We start from the raw sequence: 23,053 nt of genomic DNA, 5'->3' as shown, positions 1-23,053 counted from the left end.
GTATGTAGGATGGGGGATTCACTTCCCTTTTTTTTAGGTTTGGAAAATTAGGCTTCTTAGTATAGGGGCAGCTATCTCACGATACAATACCGATACAGGAGTCATGATGGGATACTTTCACCATATGTTTACCGATACGATTACGATGCACATGATGATGCCACAAGATGAAGCCAAAATAAATCTTCTAAGTCAGGGGTTCTCAACATGTGGATCGGAGGTCCCCAAATTATTTGGGAGGGTCCCCAGATGATTAGCTTAATGTGCAACATTGTTTTCTCACTCAACAGCAAACAAACCAACATAATGTTTAAGTTTATAGAGGGTATATGCATATTTCTAAAGAGACGATCCAAGGACTTTTTAATACCTCTAAAATGCCAAATTAAACATTGGCCAAATTGTCAAATATTAGAGGCAAAAAAGCAATAGAACCATGTTATACAAAATGTAATGCTTCAACTCTTAGTGCTCGTCAGGGTCGCGGCCTGAAAAGGTTGAGAACCACTGTTCTAAGTAATGGGGTTTTGATAGTGTCAAGGGCTAGCTTTATTTTCATTACCATTTGTCATGTCCTCTCCACATTCTTCTCACATTACAGAGGGATATATGCCAATACTATTGTACTTTTACACTATTTCTACAATAGGGTAATGATTCTTTTACTTAAATACCAAATGTGTCTCTTCCATCACTGGTGAAAACATCCCAAACTTGGAGGCAGTGATACAATGGACAATTAATGATGTCTGCGGCGGCGCTGAGATGCAATGAGCGAGTAACCAGAAAGCGGCTTTGATGATGCTTGTAGAGCTATTGCAGAAATTGTGCGTTAGTCTTTTTTTGTAATCTTGGTACCGTCTTTGTCAGAAGTAATTCCTTGACATAGGTTGGCTGAGCATCATCAAGGAGCATATGTTACCTAACATAGCCATTTTGTTGCTTGCCAAGCATCTGCTGATCCCATATGGGTATTGTGCGTGCGTGCATGCACGCGTGCGCGTGTGTGCACGCATGTGAGTGTGTGTGTGTGTGTTCTTTTCCTATTCGTTTTTCTGAAGAATCTTTCACCATCAGTTACAGATGGAGAGAACCACAGGACTGTGCAGATAATTTGTGAGTGCTATTGATTATACCAGAAGATGCATCAATCATGTTTTTTTTTCTCCTTTTTTGGTCTTGTCTTGCATCCCACACTCGCTATACTTTCATACAAATACAACCGAGACCCAAGATGCTGATCAAGAAATGGAGCATCCCTGGACACGACTCGATTTGTTTGTACAGTATAGCAGAAGTTTACAAGCATGCCTCAGGGGTTTGGAATGGTGAGTAGGTAAAAAGGGAAAAACAAAAAAAACAAAAGAAAAAACAGGTGGAGACAGCTACAGTATGCTGAATACTAACAATTGAATGTGGCATAATGCCCCATGTGTAATGTGCCATGTGCATCTATTGCAGTCGCATGGAGCGCAATTTGCGGATTGCGGAGCCGAATGTGTGGGCCGTTAAACTCGATTACAACGTGTGTGCCGAGTTCTACAGTATGTGTGCTTAACACACACGCGTGTGCACACACACGCGTGTGCACACACACACACACACACACACACACACACACACACACACACACACACACACACACACACACACACACATTAGCATTCCCCACGTGCATAACAGGCTTGTTTAAATTGAAGTGACATTACTGTAAGTTGTCTCCTTCATTTTTAGACACCCCTGCAGAGTGACGACCATCCCCCCCTTCTAAAGGGTCATTTATACTCAGTAGTGCAGCGGTGTCGTGTGGCGAAAATAGCCGCTCTACAAGCTCACAGCGTGCCGCGGAGCGACACGTTGTGAGCTTGTGGATCACCTTTTTTTCAGGGCATGACACCGGCGCACCCCCACGTATAAATCAAGGCTAACTGACACTGTACCGTATGTGACTTAACGAGCACTCCGTGCCCTAATGCCTCCATAAGCCATCTCCCTCCTTGGTATCCAGGAGTGTCACAAGGGGGGGGGGGGGGGGGGGGGGGGGAGTGGGACTGGGTTACTAGGGCCCAAGGTGGTGGGGCCTTAATTATTTTATACTTTAGCTATTGAAAAATAGCAGATCTACGAGCTCACAGCGCGGCACCGAGTGAAGTGAACATTTGTAACTCAAATTTTGCTTCTGGGGGGTCCCTGGAACTAAATATTTTGAGATGGGGGTCTGTGGCCAAATAGATATAATTTTGGGGGTCCTTCAAATGAAAAGGTTTGAGCGCCACTGACATAGAAACATAGATGCTTGCACACATTTTCAAGATTTTTCAAAAATAGCAGATCTACAAGCTTGCAGCACTGTGAGCTTGTATCTGCTATTTTTCAATAGTTAAAGCACAACATAATGTGTTCTAATGCGTTCCCAGTCTAAATGGGTTAAAACCCCCCTCCCCCTATGAAGAACATTCATGGGGGCCCCACAGTGAATCCTTGTACCCAGGGCGCAGAGTTTGGTGCGACACCCCTGTTGGTATCACTCTAATCTTATTCACAGAGGAGCACGCGGTTACCCTTGGAGGTGTCAGTCATTGGGCTCCAAGTCTCCATAGCCTCTTACCTCCCGTTCCTTTTTTCATCATTATGGTTCTTTTATCATATCTGCTCAGATGAGATATTCCTCCTCCATTGCACGTTCCGGTCGATTGCCACTATATGTTAGTTAGATTTCTCCTTGAAATTTTTGGCCTTCAGCAGTTTTTCTTTCTTTTTTTCCCTCCCCAGTCCAAGCGCTGCTTTTTATTCATGTGATAGTCATGGCCTATCATCCTCACCCTTCCACCTCGTGCGTTGTTTTCTATTTTTACTCCCACACCTTCTTTCTTCATTTTTAAAAATTCTTTCTTTCTATCAAAGCGGCCCACTTTTTTATCATCTGTACCATTTTCTCTCCCTCTACGACGGATAATAATATCTCTAGAGATACATTTACTTTTACGCGGGGAATATTTAAATGACGATTCTAAGTCAAAACGAGGTTGCATGTGCTTACAACATATGTTTCCATACTGTAGGAGTGATCCCAACTGCCCTTGCTATATGAAGACGGCTACTTCTGCCTTTAAGTGCTAACACATAGAGGAGGGAAGTGCACTTTACTGCTGACCTCAAATAAAACCAAATGTAGCTTAATAACTTGGCAAATGGACTCAGTAACTGGGGCACTTTGAGCGCACACAAGTGGCTCATTGCTATTTGTTGCCTGTCCCTGACAAAACTGCTACCAGACTCAGGAATGCCACTCAGATTCTGGACAGGAGCCTAACGCATAGGGGAGACGTCCCCAGTCCAGCTTAAGCCATGCTATTAGTCTACAATTATCTTTGAGCTGATGGTAATACCTGCCAAGCCAGGCCCATTTCAACAGTAGTTGGGAAGCCATTGTTTCCCGGTGTCTGCAGTGTCCGGGACTTGTGTTTGCAGCACTGATTAGGTAGAATACAGAACGCTCATCATCATGTATTCTTCGAATCACTGATATAGGCCTACATGTGCGAGCACGCACGCACGCACACACGCACGCACGCACGCACGCACACACACACACGCACACACACACACACACACACACACACACAAACACACTGAATGTTTGTTTTGTTTCTGCCTGTTGTCTGATTCCTGATTTCCCCTGGCAGAGACAGTGCACCCGGGCGGAGTGAGGGAGAATACCCAATCAGCCCTTATACAGCGGTGCACTGATTCAGTCTGAGTCCCTTTCACAACTCTATCCTGGTCTGATTCTGCATATGAACATAGCAAGACCGGGTGGATGCCAAAATGTACAACATTACAACGGACTCTTTAGTAAGAAATCAATGTGCTATACACATAGGGCTGGGGACGGTAACCGCCGTACCACCATACCGCGGTATACCGCGGCCTACTGCGGTGTCAGGGTCCTTACCACGGTCAAAAAAGACAAAATATAGGCTATTTTTTATTTAGAACAAGCAAGTTTTAAAACGGGGGAGAAGCGAGAACCGCATACGCTCCATGCCGCTCTGCTCTGGGCCACGTACCACATGTTTGTGCTGTGGGAAGCTCGGGCCGTTGTTTGTGCTGTGGGAAGCTCAGAAATCCTCACTGGACACTGGGGCAGCAGCATTAGCCTCGTAGCCTACTGCAGCAGCGTTAAACTTTCTCCATAATCCACACGACACAAGTATGTTTATACATACAGGGGTTGACACTAAGGTCTCAGAGGCACTTGCCCATCGGGCAAGTACAGGTCATGTTCTACTTCCCCGAAGGTAATGCCCACTTGCCCGAAAAGTAAATCGTCCATTATAAAATGATAGGTACGACTTTAATTACCGCTCAATTTAACACTTATTTCTTTACTTTCTGGGGCTGTGCGATAAAATGTCATACCTCAATACCTCCAAATCCAAATACCAAATACTTTAGCTATGATTGAATATGTCTATGGTTTCACACTTGTTATTTTTAAATGTAGCAACAGTAAAAAACAGCACGTTATAGGTAAATAGTGCTCTTATTTTACATTCCACAGACCAGAAGACACAGCGCGGTGTTTAGACAGATATCTCGTGTTGTGTTTATAGACATTTGTGTCCCCTCTCAAATGAGCACTTGCCCTGTCGGGCAACCTGAAAGCCAACTTCACCTGCCCTGATGTTTTATTTACCTGCCGGGGGAAGGTAGGCAAGCCTTAGTGTCAATGCCTGACATACCTTGTGGCAGTTTCTTTTTTATTCATACGGGCGGAGCGCGAGGACTAAAACCGAAAATGAAACTAGCGCTAGATGCTAGGTTTTCTACCGACTGACAATGGGATTGTCAACTTAGAAAATCTTAAGTACTTTTTCCACCACAACGCTGATAGTAATTGCAGGAGCGCGTGTGCCCCGTCTGCAATTTTACAACCTTTTCTGTCAAGTCTGGTCACTAAAACCTGTCTATATGTTTATATCACCACTCAATCAATGCCATTTGAGACGTGAGTTTACAGAATCACAGTACACGATCTACCTGTCTCTCATCTGGCGTACTGTGTCTGAAAAGCCCCAGTAGCCACGTTACTATGGTAACCCGACACTGCACAGACGTGTTGTGAGCTTGTAGATCAGCTCCTTTTGAAGCCAGACCCGCTGTGATATACGGGGGAAGTATAACTCGGTCAGTCGCGCTTATATAGGCTTATATTAATGTTGGGCAGATGATAGGAATTTTCCGCAATACCGTCGGTAATGGGAAGACGATAACACCGACCAGCTCTATATACACACACAAAATAAATGTATTATTTTACTATTTTTACATGTGCAATGATAAACTGGATTACAATGTTTAATTTAACATGAAGTTTTATGTTTACCAGGTTTACTTATTATTTTAAACCAGCTTGGATCCAAAACATACCAGACCATTAATTCACATCCAGCTAGACCTTTGAACTTACCAAATCATTAATAATTGATTAATATTGGTCCGGAGGCTCGTTATTCACGAAACCCCATTAGTCTGTTATCCTGAAAACAAAAGACCATTGCTCCGAAAATATACTCACTGGAGTTGTTTGAGTTGACAACACCAGCACTGTCCATGGTGCTGAGTTGACTGCCATGTTGTGCGTTGAGGTGCTTTAGCTAAAACTATTCATTCATTCATTCAAACCTTTATTTATTCTCGAAAAACATTGAGGTTGCCCTCATTTGCAGTGTTATCGAGATATCAATATTCACCAAAAAACAGTATGTACAATCAAAATTCACAAAACAAGTTTAGAAACAGTTGCAGACACTTGTGGGCAGATCTACTATCAACGATTTAAAATGACCGTAAATTAGTATAGTTAGTACTACTAGCTCTTACCCGTTCAAAGATATGAGCTCCAAAATGATGTGCAGTGTTCTGTTCCCCCCCCCCCCCCCCCCCCCCCCCCCCCCCCCCCCCCAGCCCGCCCGCCCACCCGCCTGCACACACACCCGCCTGCCTGCACACACACACACACACACACACAGAGCTGGTTACCCGTTCAAAGATATGAGCTCCAAAATGATGTGCAGTGTGTGGGTTATGGATGTGCACTGAGCACACAGTATGAGGGATGGAAAGTAACTTTAACTGGTGCTTGCATGATGTAGGAGCATCAATGTAAGAAACCCGTTTCGTTTAATGGCTACAGAGATACTGTCCCACCCCCCCCCCCCCCCCCCCCCCCCAGCCCGCCCGCCCACCCGCCTGCACACACACCCGCCTGCCTGCACACACACACACACACACACACACACACACACACACACACACACACACACACACACACACACACACACACACACACACAGAGAGAGCTGGTTAAACATGTTGCCTCATGCTAGATGCAGAATAGATGAGCCTCAAGCTAGATGCAGAATAGATAGTAGATACACCATAAAAATGCTAATATACAGCATACGATTTGTGAAAGTGACAAACGGGCTTCACAGTTATGTTAGGTGTGTTCATATGCTAATGGTGATGCGATTTCAGATCAATTGCTCCAGCCACTGAGGAGAAACGCTGTTTCAGACAGACAGACAGACACTCACTCACTCAGACATTCGCAAAATTATAGTATAGATAGTTACTGAATCGTGACATTGCCAAACCACCTTTTTGAAGCACATGTTTAGTGTTTATTTTTCTCGCAAAATGCCAGTCTCTATAGGCTACATGTTTTCCAATCGGTGTGTTAATTTGCTGTTTTCATATCAGAAAATGTTAATGAAGGAAACTTGTGGCTTTTCAATATTCAATCACAAATAATTCTCTTTTTGCCTGTGCAGTATGCTTATGTTAAAATCCTGTTCTTTTGTATATGTATTAGCCTGCACACTCTACTCTAATTAAGTACACTACCACTAAATACAATAAAGTTGATATTTTTGGGGGACATAGAAATGACATGCTTTTAACATTGCGCCTCCCATTAATGTAAATTAGTAGGCTTCTATGTAATAATCACGCTGCCAAAGCTTGACAATGGAGATTACAGGAGATGTCTGCCTCACTGAGGAATTTCAATGTGTAGTCTAAGTGGAATATTGTAATTTGGTCATTCTAATTTAATTATCTTAATTCATTTTAAAGCCTTGACATTTTTAGAATGGCACACTCTTAATTTATTTCAAAGCCTTGACATTTTTTAAATGGCACACCAAAAAGCAAATATTTTATAAACAGTATCTTCGCATTGACACATCAAAATACAATAAGTTAATATGGGTGCAATGGGCCTTAGTTATGGTTATGTTATTGGAACTTTTGGTTTTAATTGATAGTGGGCTGTTGGACCAATAGTATTGCACCAATGTTGAGTCATGTACAACTGTATTTTCCACTGACAGTTCCACCAGAATAGACCATTACTGGGCTCTGCAAAGGATTGAAACCACCCGTGCAAAGAGTTCAGAAACTGTAGGACCCTGGTCCTTGGCCCTGGGTGGAAAATCAACAATATTCTGAGTCCTGGAATGATAGAAAACCTGGTAGGACAGAACACCAACAATACACTGAGCCTGAGGATATAACACCAACAGTACAATAGATACTAAAAGCATAGAAAATCAACAGTAGTAGAGATCCTGCTAGAATAGAAAACAGCAGCACTAGAGGTTTTGGTAGAATAGAAAACAGCAGTAAGGTCTTGGTAAGGTGGAAAGCAAACAATACTGGGGGTACTTAGAATGCTAGTAGTACTGATAAAAGTAAGCATACAAAGTAAGCAAGACTAACATATTATGTTTACAACATAATTGCAATGTCCCTGGTTCAATTCCAGCCAGAGACATGTGTTGCACATCCTTCCTCATTCCTTTGCCTTCAGTTTGCTGTTTCTCTGCTAGCCAGTCTTAGTAAAGTAGAAACGTCCCAAAGATATGCATGCTATAAGTCAGCATTACTAGGAGTTCTGACAGTATAGGAAAGCAGCAGAACTTAGTGTTCTTGAGGACCAGGGTACCCTGGTAGTAAATGTTCTAAATCAGGGGTTCTCTACGTAGAGAACCCCTGATTTAGAACATTTACTCACTTCATTCATTTGCTTGATTCGGTCAACAAAAAATGTTACATCCGCATTCAAAGTAATGATAAAAAGAAGGAAGAAGAGTCTATGAAAAATGGAACTCTGCCTGTTTTATTTGTATGTACTCTGTAATTCAAGTCTACTATCATACTTCATACTATCATTCATACTATCATACTATCAGATATTGGCGAGCAGAATACTTTCAAGTTACAAACTGCATTCAAGTCTGTGCTGGCTCCCTACTGTAGCTGACCATAATGAACTAAAATTGAACCGATTTATGTGTCTGTAACCTTCCCCATGCGAAAAAACCTTTTGCTACGGGGAATAATTAGATGAACATGTCTAGCTTCCTCTGACCGAGAGGCCTCCTGCTAACATGTCTGGGTATTATGCTACTAATGTGTGCAGACTTCTCAAGTGGTTCACAAGGCTTTGGTTTCGACCTCTTGCAGATACTATGTAAATGAAAGAAATAAAAAGTGGAATGCTTCACAAGCGGAGCATGCTGTTCCCATAGGGTATGCTGTTACCCTCCTTCACCTGACATTTCATGCATGCCGGACTCTGGTGGCTGTGGGGCCAGCAGAAGGTCATCTTGGCTATAAGGCTCCAGTGAATGCTGAATCCAGCCAAAGACGCCGGGACAGTCCACTGTTCAGTGCACCCTATTGATTACACACCACAACATGTGGTGAGAGTGTACAAATGTACAGAGAGTGTGCAATTGTAACCAATTTGTACACTCTCTGAGTTACAGTGGGCACATGAACACTGAGGCTTTTACTGTGTTGTTGGGTCTCATAGACATCATAATATGCACTTGCAGATTAGTTTTTTGGTCAGAATGGAGCCTATCTATATTTAAATTAACCAAATGAACTTGCCATTACATCCTAGAACCATTTCTTTTTCGTGCAAATGTCTTTATAGCAGAACTCCTTTCTTATGCTATGGGCCATGAAACATAAGTAGGCGTACACAGCAAAAGTCCCAGTGTTAATTTAATGCTGAATGTAAAAAATTGATAAAAAAAAATATTTTGTACCCTCTCTGGGTTAAGTTATCAGTGAGGTTTTTACTGTGTAGTGTGGTGTATATGCTGCTAATGAAGAGAATCAGAGAGAAACCCCACTGTGGGAACGCAGCTCCATCTAATCATCTTGCAATTGTAAGCAACAGCATGAAGCTACATGGTTGATAAAAGCAGTTTGTGTGTGTGTGTGTGTGTGTGTGTGTGACTGTGTGTGTGTGTGTGTGTGTGTGTGTGTGTGTGTGTGTGTGTGTGTGTGTGTGTGTGTGTGTGTGTGTGTGTGTGTGTGTGTGTGTGAGCGTGCGTGCGTGCGTGCTGTGCATGTATGTAGTGCATGGAAAGCAGCATTTTAATGCAGAATTAACACTATACCTGTAGACTTTATAAAATGGCATCTACTGACGCACATCTTATCTAACCTCTGTGTTAAATTGGCAAAGCCTGCATAGCTATTTTGCAGCAGATGCATAACTGGTAAGTGGGCTCCCACACACACTCGCGCAGACTGTACAGTACAGCTTTGTGTGCTGTTGTGGCTTCTATTGACGCGGTGCAGTAACCCACCGAGGGTCGATATATCATGCCGTCTCACAATTAATGGCACAGCACCACCAGTGAACTTGGCCATCTGTGTAAGAAGAGTTAAAGAATGGCTGAGGGGGGATTAGGCTACCTCAGGAAATGATCACGGACCTAGCAGATTTAAAGAGGGGAAATGAACTGCCGTGCCAACACAAGTAGAGATGATTTGGAACCTGGGGGGGGGGGGGGGGGGGGGGGGGGGGTAGATAAATAGATCAAATACACAAGTCCCTATTAGCTTGGCCACATCTCATGGCAGAATGGATGGAGATGGGGAGGTGCGTGCGTGCGTGTGTGCGTGTGTGCGTGTGTGTGTGTGTGTGTGTGTGTGTGTGTGTGTGTGTGTGTGTACGTGTGCTTGTTACAGTGAGTTACACACATAGTAACAGAGAAATATTGCAAAATCCTATTTATATCGCTTTGTTGTGAATACACATATGTTGCACAATGCACATACAGTAAGGCTAATGCACAAAATATAGGCCTATCTATGTATGTCTCCCTCACTCATGCATGCATACTATGTGCACACATGGAACTGAGATAAGGAAGGTGACAGCAAGCACACACATATCATAATATGATATGTGTCATATTATGACTCGGACACAGAGAGACATACAAAGAGAGAACTGAGGGATCGAGGCGCATTGCATGATTTGGAGACTTTTCCCCTTATGATGATAACAGGTGCCGGATAAGATGCATGCTTATCAGTTTCCTTAGCAAAACATGTTTACTGTCTTCACAGTTATTGGTATTCAATGGCACCGGAATTGAATTGTATACAGCCTATGAGGGCTTAGGGGTGATCAATGATTATGCGGGGCCATGCTTTATAAAGTTGACTTGCTTCCAAGATTAACCATGATTAGCATTCCAATCCATGTCAATGAGCCGGCCACTCTAACTCGTCAAGAAAAAAGAGAAGTTCTTCCCTCTTACACAAACGAAATGCACCATTTTCCTAGGATTTGGACCAACCGTATACATATTAGTGCTTTTGTGCACAAGACTTAAATAAGTGAGCTTATGGTCTAATACCGCAAGGAGATGGATGAAAATGCACAGTGCAGCTCTGCGACTGTTTAGCTCTGCTAAAGCACAGGCTTCAGCAATATTATCCCTCATCCACTTCAAGCGAGATCGAGAATAACTGACCAACAGCACATAACCTAAACGACATGTGCATTTAAAAAAGAGACAGATAGTCTGTATACTATTTAATCCAAACATCGGATGCAGTTTGGCAAATGTGGAGACATTTTTGTCGCGTATAGCCTAGGTGAAAGGAGGACAAGGCTACAGTGTATTTTTGCAACAATCTACGATGCCACTGTCGCTTATAATGCAGCCTATAGTTACAGTATAAACGGTAGCCTATACTCACCCATATTATGCGTCAGGTCCAGTCCACAGGTTTTCAATGCCTTCTTGTAGTGCGCGACATCCGAGTGGGCATGACGCGCTCCTCTCTCCACAGACAGACAGGTACCTTTCTAATCCTCTACCCCGAGTCGTCTAGCGCAGCCGCCGACTCCAAAGCGCACCTGCCGCGTCTTCCCAGTCCCGGCAATCAATTCCGCAGTTTAACCGGTGAGGAGGACAAAATGTAATTTAATTCCAACTACAGATAATATAATCCCGGTTTCAACAGACCTGCAGTGTGCATAGTTTCCCCCCGTGCAAATCCTGGCTGTGTGTAGCCTACTGCAGCAGGTACTGCGAAGACCAAATCCTCCAAGTCATTCGTGTCCACCTAAAATACGCATGATCTCAAAACAAACGCCGATGGATCCAAGCGAAGCGTAAACTTCATGGGTGCATTTTTTGCGCGACGTGCGACTGGTACATTTCCGAAAGAACGAACGCGAGCACTTTGGATTTTCCACCACCGTGAAAAAGCTACACTGCCTGGGTCATCATCACCACCACCACACTGTTCTTGAAGATGCTCGGTCTGAACCGTGGCGCACAGAGACCGTGCAATAGGCTGCCACAGATTCTAGTGTTGAGGGAATTGGAAAGAAACGAGCTCAGAAAAATATAGCAAAGAAAATGATGATAGTGATAACAAATACAACAAAATCCACGCGTTTAAATCCAAATGTTCTTTTCCTTCTCGGTCATTTTCAGACACACAGAACAGGGCTTGTAGTTGCAGCTATAGTTAATCACGTCTGCATGTCACGGCAACTTTGCCAAGCAGAATCGGAATGCCCTCTTCTGGCGAGATTGCGACCCATAAGCGTGTCGTCGCTGTCGGGTGAAAACCTTGTATGTCCAAAACCGTTGCTTTTTTTATTGTTATCTTTTAAAAAAAGAAAGTAGTGAAAATAGCCGATCTACAAGCACACAACGCCTCTCATCCGCGAGGCATTGTGTGCTTGTAGATCTGCTATTTTCACCATAATTGTGCAACACTCTTGTATTGATGTATGACATTAATTTACAAAATAAATAAATAAATAAATAAATAAAGAATGTGACATTTCTGGAGATACGATGTTTCTGACCGATGATTTCCCTGGGTCGTGACTCGTGAGTAAAACTTAAAAAATGCTAGAATCTGTTTCTGTTTTAGTGAGACCTAGACGTGCCACGCGAAGGGCTATAGTCCTACTGCAAGTAACATCATTAAAACAATAGATTTATATAAAAACAAAACATGGGATTAAAAAGATCAAGAATTCTGGTTACATTTGTGAAATACTGAGCGAATACAATTCTCTTTGCGTAATGTAGGCCTACTATAGGCCTACATTTATCAGGATAGGTCAGAGTAGCAAGTCTACAGTGCGATGTAAATGGATTTTTAAAGTATAGGCTACTTGCAATTGCAACAGGAGTAGAAAAATACATTTCTGTGAATGGCAGAGCATAGTCGCTGTCCAGTGCTGAAATGGCAATGGTGTGTGTGTGTGTGTGTGTGTGTGTGTGTGTGTGTGTGTGTGTGTGTGTGTGTGTGTGTGCGTGCGTGCGTGTGCGCGCGCGCGCGCGCAGTCCGCAAGAGAATGGTAATTGTCCAGACCTGACTGTGAACAGGCCTGTACTTCATAACAGAGTATTATGATGTTGGCGAGGAATGTCTTGTTAACGCTCACAAAAAAAGTGTTATGAATCAACAGAAACTGTTAGGTATTTGGGTTTGAATGAGAGGTCAATAAACAGCATTGGAAACCCAATATTAACAGCTGCTCTCTCTTGTTGCCACCACAGTTTGCCTTTGCTGAGTTGAATGTGTTCATAGAAGTAAGCAGCTGAATCTTTTTCATTTGCATTACATCCACCCTGGATTACCAGTCTTTACTATATGTTTATTGTTATGTTAGCTGCACTGCAACAGCTGGCCCAGCCCTATAAACATAATGTTTATGGGGTTCTGAGTTCAGCAACTGACTGATAGGCGAACTGTTGGAGTTCCCTCAATGGCTGTTGTTCTTTTAAAATGATACAGAACTAGAACTGGCCTCTGTCGAGGTGCCAACTTGCATCTTGTGCACAAGAAGCTCATACATGTCCTACTTGTGCGCCAGCAGAGCGCGCCATGAGTCACCATTAAGCAACTACTGAGTCCTAAGGCTGACCTCACCACTGGCATCAACAGGAATGCTAGTCCCCATTGGCTGTTAATGATAACGTTACCAGAAATGCTGGTCCCTGATCAGCTACGGGCTTAAACATACACGGCGCAAGTAATGAATGGTGGCTGCACAGTCTTCTACCTCCTCAACATGCAAGCAATGGTATAACCTCATTATTCGCCTCGGCTGAGTGGCACCACTTAATTCCTGTATCCGTCATTTCAAATTAAAATCCTTCAGGCCTTTCGTACATGGTCCATTTGTATACTAGTTTTTGCCCCAGTATTGTTTCTCAAAATATATTTATTTATTTAATTGTCTCCTTAACAGAGAGACCTTCAAAATAATTCAGCTCACTATTCCAGCCTTAAGAGAGTCATACAGTATATGGACCCATTTTTGAAGAGCTTTATTTAGGCTACCAGGGCAGGGACGGAAAAAGCAATAAAGAACTTCTAAATTGACTTGAAGTGAAGTAGCCTAAATTGAATTGGAGTGAAATCAATCAAATTGAATTGATTCAACATGAGCTGCAGCAAGTTGAGTGGCATGCAAAGTTTTCTAGAGGTGAGTTTAGGTCCAAGCAAGCACTGACCTAATTTAACTTATTTATTTAACGCAGTTATTCTCTCTCTCTGACATGCTTTATGTGACATGCAAAGTGGTGGTATGCTGTAGTTGAAGCATCCTTATAGACCCTTCGCCTACTTGCATTTTCACCCTCTCATCTAAGATGAGCATCAGCTAAAAAGTCTGACATGCAGACTACCTGTGTCCAGAGCATTTTCAAAATTAATCCAGACACTTTCTCACACCGACCCCCTGCTCGTCTTAAAATGCACCCTCCTATATAGCCAGGCTCCCAGTGTCTGCTCCCATGCAATTTGGCTGATGGCTTTTACTTCTGGAGCCAGTTCAACAAGCAAGAGACCATTCTGCTGACAGCGCTGAAGCAATTAATACCCTGTGAAGTTATGGAGGTAGAGACAGTGCCAGCCTACAGGCTATAGCAGTGATTTCCGTTCTCAAGAAATACAGCTGGCCCAGTTCACCTACACTTCTCCTCACCTATATGGATCGACTCGCCTTGTTAGTTTTAGTAAGTGTCCGATTGTGATTATCTGTAATCGTTTCCCGAGGGGGATTTGAAGGGAAATGCTTTTTTCGCAGGAATGTTTCCGCTTTTTTTTATACAGTTAGTCAAGTTACAGGTAATCAACACCACCACAAGCAACTTTTATTGTTTCTGCCAGGCAGAGCAACCGAAGGCCAGAGACTATGGGCCCTATCTTGCGTGCCACCTTACCCTTGATGTCTAAACGTATTAGTCATGTTTCACTATTTTGAATAACATTTATAAATAGTTAAACTAGCTGAACTACATTCACACATTGTGAGCTTGCAGATCAGCAATTTGAACTATTTTAAAATGTTTCTCAAAATATTAACAAATGGCAGAAAGGTTTAGGGATAAGGTGTAAGGGGGCGCGCAAAATATGGCCCTTTGCTCCTGTCTTACCGTCCATTGTGTACTGTATATCCATCTTTCCAAGTGTCTGTGGATAGCTCCTCAGCACCGGTGGACGGGCAATCCGAAACATGCGTGAAAAGTTTGCACGCACACTCCTAGTAGGCCTAGGAAAAACCTCTGTCCCAAATGATTAAAATCAGCCTCATGGTGGCGCTATAACAGGCTGATTCATATAGATACATTTGATTGATGCAACTCCCCCCACACACACACACACACACACACACACACACACACACACACACACACACACACACACACACACACACACACACACACACACACACACACACACACACACACATTGACAGTGAAGGCAACGTCAAGCGAATTCATTATGAAGGAAGTATAGCAACAAAAAAATCCTTTACGATTGATATACAGTGTGTACAGCACAGTACACAATAGAAGCCCAGGGAGACATTAAATATGAGCCCCGGGTGCACGGCAAGGTCAAAATCGGCATGTGTCTGTGCATTTTAAAACAAACAGGCCATAATGGTGGATGACCCACCTGTACGGTAGGTAGGAGCCTGGCTGGCCCTCAGTAAGCGCATGTGTTCTGACTAAGTGAATCTGACAACAGGAGACATTTCACGGCGGTCTCTGGGGTGATGGACAGCCCTGTTTTGTCCTTCTCATGTTAACATTAGACAGGGACTTGTTCTTTGTAGTGTTCCTTTTTCCCTTTCCATTTTCCTCTGATCTCGAGCCTGGCAGAATCCTTTTAACCCGCCTCAAGGCAATTTTCAACCTGACACAGGATTCACGGGTTCACCTATGAATGTGAATCATCTGGCTAATGTCCAGGGACAAGGAACGGCGAGCACTATAAGCAATGTGAAACCGGAAGACCCCGGGCCCCACCCCATCCATGGCTTTTTTTCCCTTTGATTTCTTAACTTTCTTAGGTTTTCTATACAAAGAGTGTTATGACGCCAAGGTTGCGGCAGCAGATGAGGAACTTGTAAATCCCTGTTTTGCAGGTCGACTCCATTAACCTTTACCCCAAGCTGGGCTCCAATCTGGAGGGCTGTGTTCCACGCGCTGGAGCTGAAGCTTAGGCTGCTGGGCTTTGGATGTAAGCAATACAAAACATTTATCTCGTTGTTAAAAGCACCTGACAAACAAGCAGGGTAATTCTCTTGCGTTAGGCCTGATTAGAAGGGGGAAAGAAGTTTATGCACTGTTGCTTCATACAGCTTGACAATTAACCTGGAAATATCTCGATCTTCATGATTTGAGGAGGAGGCGGCTCTATACAGCAAGGTTCCCCCAATTAGTTTTCCCCAAGGGCCGAATTATGTCTAGGGTACCAAGCCGAGGGCCACAACATTGCAGGGGGCGACGGCGGCGTTCCCGCTACTCCAGCGACTGCGACAGATATCGTCGTTGTCGGGTGAAAATCTTGTATGTCCAAAACCATTCGTTTTGCATTTATCATTTTAAAAATTATTTAAACTAGTGAAAACAGCCGATCTACAAGCACACAACACATCGCACCACGAGGCGTTGTGTGCTTGTAGATCTGCTGTTTTCACTACTTTTGTGCGAAGGCCTTGTATGATTTGCGAAAGAACGTACAAATTTGGAGATATGAGATTTCCACCCGACAACGACGATATACTAGTTGCTGCTCTTATACCACCATTATTACTGGGGTTGGTGTGGGCCAGACAGTAGCCCCCCGCGGGCCGCAAATGGCCCGCGGGCCGCCTATTGGGAAACCCTGCTATACAGTATGCATAACATTCACATGTTGGCGCGTAAATCTCGTTCTCTTCCTTGTCCCTTTTGCCGCAGCTTTTACTTCATGCATTCTGTCCTGGCAAAGAATTGGGAGATAAGAGGTGGGCATCTGTGTGTGACAGTGCCTTGCCATCTGTCCCCTGCACATGGGGTCTTCATGGACATACGCTCACATGGTAGTAGAACATGGGTAGGCAGATAACCTCCAGTGTAGCACAGTAGTTTCTCAGTGCATAGTTTACTATTTACTATTGTAAAAAAAAGAAAGAAAAAGAAACAAAGTCAAATGGCTAAAATAACCAAATATCATAGGAAACAAGCACCTGACTTTGACTTTGGTCACTTTTTCTCTGGCCCTGCACTATTGGGTTGTGTGTGTATTATTGCGGTGTTGATATGGCGGTGTGATACTTGTGTTGCATGACTGCATTGACTAGCAGTGACTGTTATGTGCACTCTTTTGTTTGGCACTGTTTGCTAAGTTATGCTTGAGCATAGCTTTTTTGTGTGTGTGAGACGTGTCACTTATGAGCGTTGAATGTTTCGTGGTCACTTTATGTATATATTCTTCTTCTTCTTTTTGCAATAGCTTTCGACACTTTATGTTTTATTTATCTTTTTTTGTGCTTGCTCTTTGGACTGTATACTACAGTGCTCTTTTTCTTACTTCTCCGTAACTTGTAACCTTAACTGCTGTGCTGCCTCTGGGCAACTGAATTTCCCCTGTGGGATAATAAAGGTATCTATCTATCTATCTACCTCCCCCAGGGGACATAGAACAAATGGTTAATTCCCTGAGGGTTTCAAGAAGGGTTACCTTGATATCTGAAGTGGCGATGATGCAATCTATACGCTGCCATTTTCAAGCGGACAATACTGCTTGTGAAGAATACCGTCTTGCATTATACAGTGTATTTCATAGTCAGACGCTCTCCGCTCAAAGTATAGGTTACCCAATGCAGAAACCCCTGCGGCAGTTCCCACATGAATCCACAATGTATAAAGTAAAGACGCACAGGGGGATATCTGCTAATGCTCTTGTGAGAAAGAGGAATTTACATAATGTGACATGATAAGGATCTATAAAATCCAACGGATCAATGAGGTCCAATTACAGGCCGCTGGAGTTCCTTATCTGCTCCAGTTCAACTTTGTTCTGCCTGTGGTCCTCCACTTCCATTAAATCCCCAATGTGATTAGGCCGGCCGATCGGCGCGAGTTAAAGATTATCATCGAACACAATCGCTATTTGCCTGCTTTTGTGCTCAAAGGCAGAAGGAAAACATTTTCAAGGACACATTCTACGCAGCTAGCGAATGGAAATAAGAATTTGGATGTGCTGGTAGTATAATTCTCATCCACTCGGACCTATTAGTGTCTTATTAGTATTTAGTATTAATATTCTAAGTTAATGACTCTCTTATGACCTTTGCTAGAAAATGAACATTAAAAAAAAAGGGGGGGGGGGGGGGGGGGTCATTGTTTCTGTTTTGGTTTCTCCCCATCTTGCAGTTTTCGGTGGCCGTAGGGAGTGCTGTGAGCTGTGGGGCTGCACCTTCATTAAAGTGCATTCACCTGAGTGTCCGAACCATATGTACAACAAGGATACTACCACGAAGACTGTGAGAAATCTGTATACAATTTACAATTTAGGCATTTAGCAGACACTTTTAATCCAAAGCGACTTACGAGAATCAGGTAATACATCAATATAATAAGCAAGATAATATGTCAGTACATCAACAACAATACAACAAATGCATAGGAATATCAATACAAACATGTGCTGTATCTATGCATGGGTACTGTACATACAGTACAGTACATAACATAAGTGTACTGTATACTGTATGCACTGTGTGTAAGATATACTATCCACATATAAATATAAACATGAATTCGTACATTCATGCCCACGTTCGCACAAACCCACACACTCATCTGACAACTCTGCAGCCTTCCCTTTCATCTGTATGTTATTCCAAAGCTTAGGTACTGTCGTTACATTTGTTTGTCTGATGTACCCCATTTCCTCCTTTCATCTCGCAGAATGAGCAGCATTTGACTTTGAGAGAAAATGGGCTTTTCATCCTTTGAAATGGCTTCATTGTTGACTCACGGATCACTGGCTGAGAGCATCCCCCTTCTGGTAGGAAACAGGAAGGAAGCTGGAGGGATCCCTGTAAATAGCACATGGTGTTTATGGTGTCACCGAGACGCGCAGCTTAACAAGGCTCTAAAGACCACTTCTCATGTGACTCAGCATGTTTGGCCAATTACCCAGCATGCTCGCGCTGTCCCTGGCCCTACGACACACCCACTTTGTGCCTCGTTCCAATAGGGGTGTTGGCTTTTGTCTCACCCCGTCCCATCACCTCCCCGCCCCCAAGACACACACAAACACACACGCATGCACGCACGTGCGCACTCACACACCACACACACGCACGCACGCACGCACGCACGCACACACGCACGCACGCACGCACCACACGCGCGCGCGCGCGCTCACACGCACACCGCACTTCCCCACCACCCACGTCCATCTCCCCGTTCGTTCCTCTATTTTTGGCATCACACATTCTGTGCACGTAGGCCTCAGCACAATGTAAATTATTCAGCCTGGCTTGCCGGAGGCTTGGAGCGAATCATAAATCGCAGATGGTCTCAGGCTATTTCATACGGGTGACCGTGGTTAAACACCAATGCACAGAATCATTTCCAAAGGCACACACACAAAAAAAATAAGGTTTCATTACTTTTAGTTGAGACTGAGAGGATTTGATTTCAAGTCATACTATGACCTTTTCATTGAATAATAATATTAATAATAAAAAAAGTGCAGGGTGTGTTTGTTCTGTGTGTGCCGTGCAGAGCACTTCCAATACCTTGGCTTGGCTTCAAAGGCAATGCAAGCCGAGGTTAATTAACCCTTGATGAATGTGGTGATCTCAGGTCTTACTAAATGGTTTCAATAATGCATGGCCTCCGAGCAAGCAAACTCCCAAACAAGAGACCCTGCTCCCCGGTTTCCCTTCTACTGTGTCTACACAGTAAAATCCTCAGTGTTCATTAATCCATTTATAGCTCCGAAAGTGTACAAAAGTTGTTGTTTTTTAGTACACACGTAAAATTAACCACTTAAACTGTATAACTAAAACTTAGATATTTTCTTGTGCACTGGTAAGGCAAAGCGGCGCTGTTTTTTTGTACAGCATATTCAAACAACAACAATTTTTTTTAAGTGCTTTGCAAAAAAAAACTTGAATCATAAGACATTACACAGAGCATAAAGAAAAGAAAATACATCATAAAAGGACATTTGAATACTATTAAAAATAAGAAATATGTTCAAACAAAATCTAAATCTAATAGAATTACAGTGCTCTAGACAATAATCACAAACCTTGGCAAAGGGCAACAGCAACCACAAAGGTCTTCAGCTTAGATGACTGTGAGTTGCAGAAAACCTGCAGTTATCCGGGAGTTTGTTCCAGACAGGGGCGTCACAAGGGGTAGGAAAGTGGGACTGAGTTACTAGGGCCCAAGGTGGAGGGGCCCTAGTAACTGTAGCTATTGAAAAATAGCAGATATACAAGCTCACAGCGCGGCACCGAGTGCCGCGCTGCAAGCTTGTAGATCTGCTATTTTTGAAAAGTCGCGAAAATGTGTGCAAATCTTTGAATATGTATTTTTTAAGTGAACATTTGTAACTCAAATTTTGCTTCCGGGGTAGTCCCTGGAACTAAATGTTTTGAGATGGGGGTCCGTGGCCAAATTCATATCATTTTGGGGGTCCTTCACATGAAAAGGTTTGAGCATCACTGACATGGAAACATGGGTTTCTTGCACACGTTTTCAAAATGTTTCAAAAATAGCAGATCTACAAGCTCGCAGCGCGGCACTCGGTGCTGCTTCTCTGCTTCTCCTCGGTTAGTTCTGACTCTGGGTTCAAAAAGCAGACCTGACCCAAACAACCTGAGAAGTCTGGGTGGTTCATTGCATTTTGGCCCTAAACCATTCGATGCTTTTGATTTTAGAAATACATTCTTTGACAGACAGGGAGCCAGTGTAAATATCTAAGAACTGGGGTGATATGATTCACTTTCTTGGTATAAGGACTCATGCATTCTGAATCAACTGCAGTTGTCTGATTTATATGTTTTAGGGAGAACTGTAAAGGCATACGTACATGCATACCGGTATTCTGCAAATCCAAATCCTGCTGAGACATACAGTAAGTCCTTTAATCCTTAATATAGTCTTAAGGTGATACTACTAACTTTGTAATTGTTTTGTTGCTGTTGAAATTCAGGTCTGAGCTCCTGACTACAAGGCTTAGGAAGAGGTAGGCTATATGTTGGTATCTTACATACAGATATAGACTGAGAGAACAAGTCCTCTTCCTATCTGATGTTGTGTTGCTTTCTACAGTAGGTTCCTTCGATTAGGTTCTATGCCATTGTCACAGCCAGACCTCTTTCCAAAAAAGCACAGGACTCATCTTCACCATTTATGCCTCACCATCACACTTAAGTTGAATTTACCCTTTTTTTGCACAACCGTGTCACTCACTGAAAATAACTTAAAAAGCACATTCTCTATATAAATTACATTAAACTCGTAATGGCCTGTCGGTGAAAATAACTTAAAAAAGCACATTCTCTATATAAATTACATTAAACTCGTAATGGCCTGTCGGGCAGGATGTGTAATTTTTTCCGGTTGAAAATTGGTAATTTTTGGCAGTCGTTTATATTATGTCGACGTATAAATTAGCCTCAGTAACTGCGCCGCCTCAGTTCTGGGAGCTGTAATGAGGCACTTTGAGATGCTACTTCAGGTGAAACAGGCTTTTCTCCCTCTGTTTTCTGGGGTTGGAATTAGATTCTTGTCAGACTGATGCGGCCGGGGTGCGTGCGGCTCTTTGCTTGTTGACTTGTTTGACAGCGTGATGAGCAACAAGAGAAATGGTTGAAGGCAGCCGGTCTGGTGTCGGGCACAGATGCCAGTGTTGGGAGGCACTCGGCGGGGCAGCGTCCGTGTTTAGTGAGGCAGTTTGCTGTTTAATTACACGCTGTGGGAGTCACCTTCCCAAGACCTCAGAGTTCACACGCCTGGGCCAAGGGCAGAGCACACCAGCTTCTGTGACCTAGATTTGTAAAGCCATGGGAATACAGCACGCACACACGCACAAATGCACGCACGCACACACACAGTGAGACAAATATTTGCACGTGCTCACGCGCACACACAGTGACAGATATTTACAGTAGATGTGCACGCACACTTACACACACAAGTACACGCATGCACAGACGTAGGCTACAGTACACGCACACAAACAAGCATGCATGGAAGCACGTGCGTGCACTGCACGCACGCAGGCAGGCAGGCAGGCAGGCAGGCAGGCAGGCAGGCAGGCAGGCAGGCAGGCAGGCAGGCACGCACGCACGCACGCACGCACACACACACACACACACACACACACACACACACACACACACACACACACACACACACACACACACGCACACACACACACACACACACACACACACATGCTCATGCGTGCTAGCTCCAGCATGCACATGCTCACAAATGATCTAGATAGAAGTACATTATTACTTACTGTAGGCACACATAGTTCTACACTGTAACTTAGATTGGGGACAGAGTCTTCTCTTCGTCCTCTGGTGATCATACTAATATAGCCTACAGTACTCTATGATCACAGCAATGGTCAGTTCAATTTTCTGAGTTTTCTCCCGCAACTCTCCACATAGTATTGCCTGTCATTGCATCTCAGCTCGTGGTAATTTCTACTAATGATTAGCCAAGGCTAAAGAAACGATGGGGCTTTTCATCCATCGCTAAAAAGTCGAATGCTCTTACTCCAGAAAGATTAAAGACAGGCTCTTTTGTGCACTGCGGAGCGAAGCCCAATAAATCCTCATTGATGCCCTCGCAGTGTAATTATCACAAGACCCGGAGGCAGAGATCCAATCACTGCTCGTTATTGACAATGCAGCCTGATACAAACAGGTATGTTAGATCAGGCCATTGGAGAGACCACTCTAGGGTTTATCAGTCTGCCGTATCACACACTGCTGATAGCTTATAAAAACCATGGGGTCTAATAATGGTATAGCTCCCAAGTGGATCTCAGACCTCATTTGGCCAGTCTATGACAGCAGTCATCTATGGTTCCCAAACAATGGGCTGGGACCCGTGTTTGTGTGACGGACATATTTTCATGGCTCGTGAGTAAATCTAAAAGATTTCCCCCGATTGTTTTACCCATAATCTTCCAGAAAAAAAAATATATAATGAATAAAATAAACGCTTATCCGGAATCGGGTCGCGGGGGTAACAGTTCCAACTGAGATTTCCAGAGTTCCCTATCCTGAGCAACTTCCTCTACTCCCTCTGGGAGTATACCGAGGCGTTTCCCAGGCCAGTGTGGAGATATAATCCTTCCATCTGGTCTTTGT

The 23,053-nt window shown here is 43.5% G+C and overlaps 1 protein-coding gene across 1 annotated transcript in view; it reads right to left on the bottom strand.

The window, feature by feature from the left end:
• LOC308299740 (leucine-rich repeat transmembrane neuronal protein 4) overlaps positions 1–8,677 on the bottom strand; it is a gene marked incomplete at both ends in the record, with an annotated part of 198,921 nt that extends 190,244 nt beyond the window's left edge. The window contains one exon of the mRNA XM_080743530.1: positions 8,614–8,677. Coding sequence (XP_080599656.1) covers positions 8,614–8,677 — 64 coding nt within the window. The remainder of the gene's footprint in view (positions 1–8,613) is intronic.
• Positions 8,678–23,053: the final 14,376 nt, after the last annotated feature.

Source organism: Nannobrachium achirus (genome assembly GCF_963921795.1).
Source record: "Nannobrachium achirus genome assembly, chromosome: 15".
NCBI lineage: Eukaryota > Metazoa > Chordata > Actinopteri > Myctophiformes > Myctophidae > Nannobrachium > Nannobrachium achirus.
Note: the sequence above shows the minus strand (reverse complement) of the source record. Positions and strands in the feature narration are given on the sequence as shown.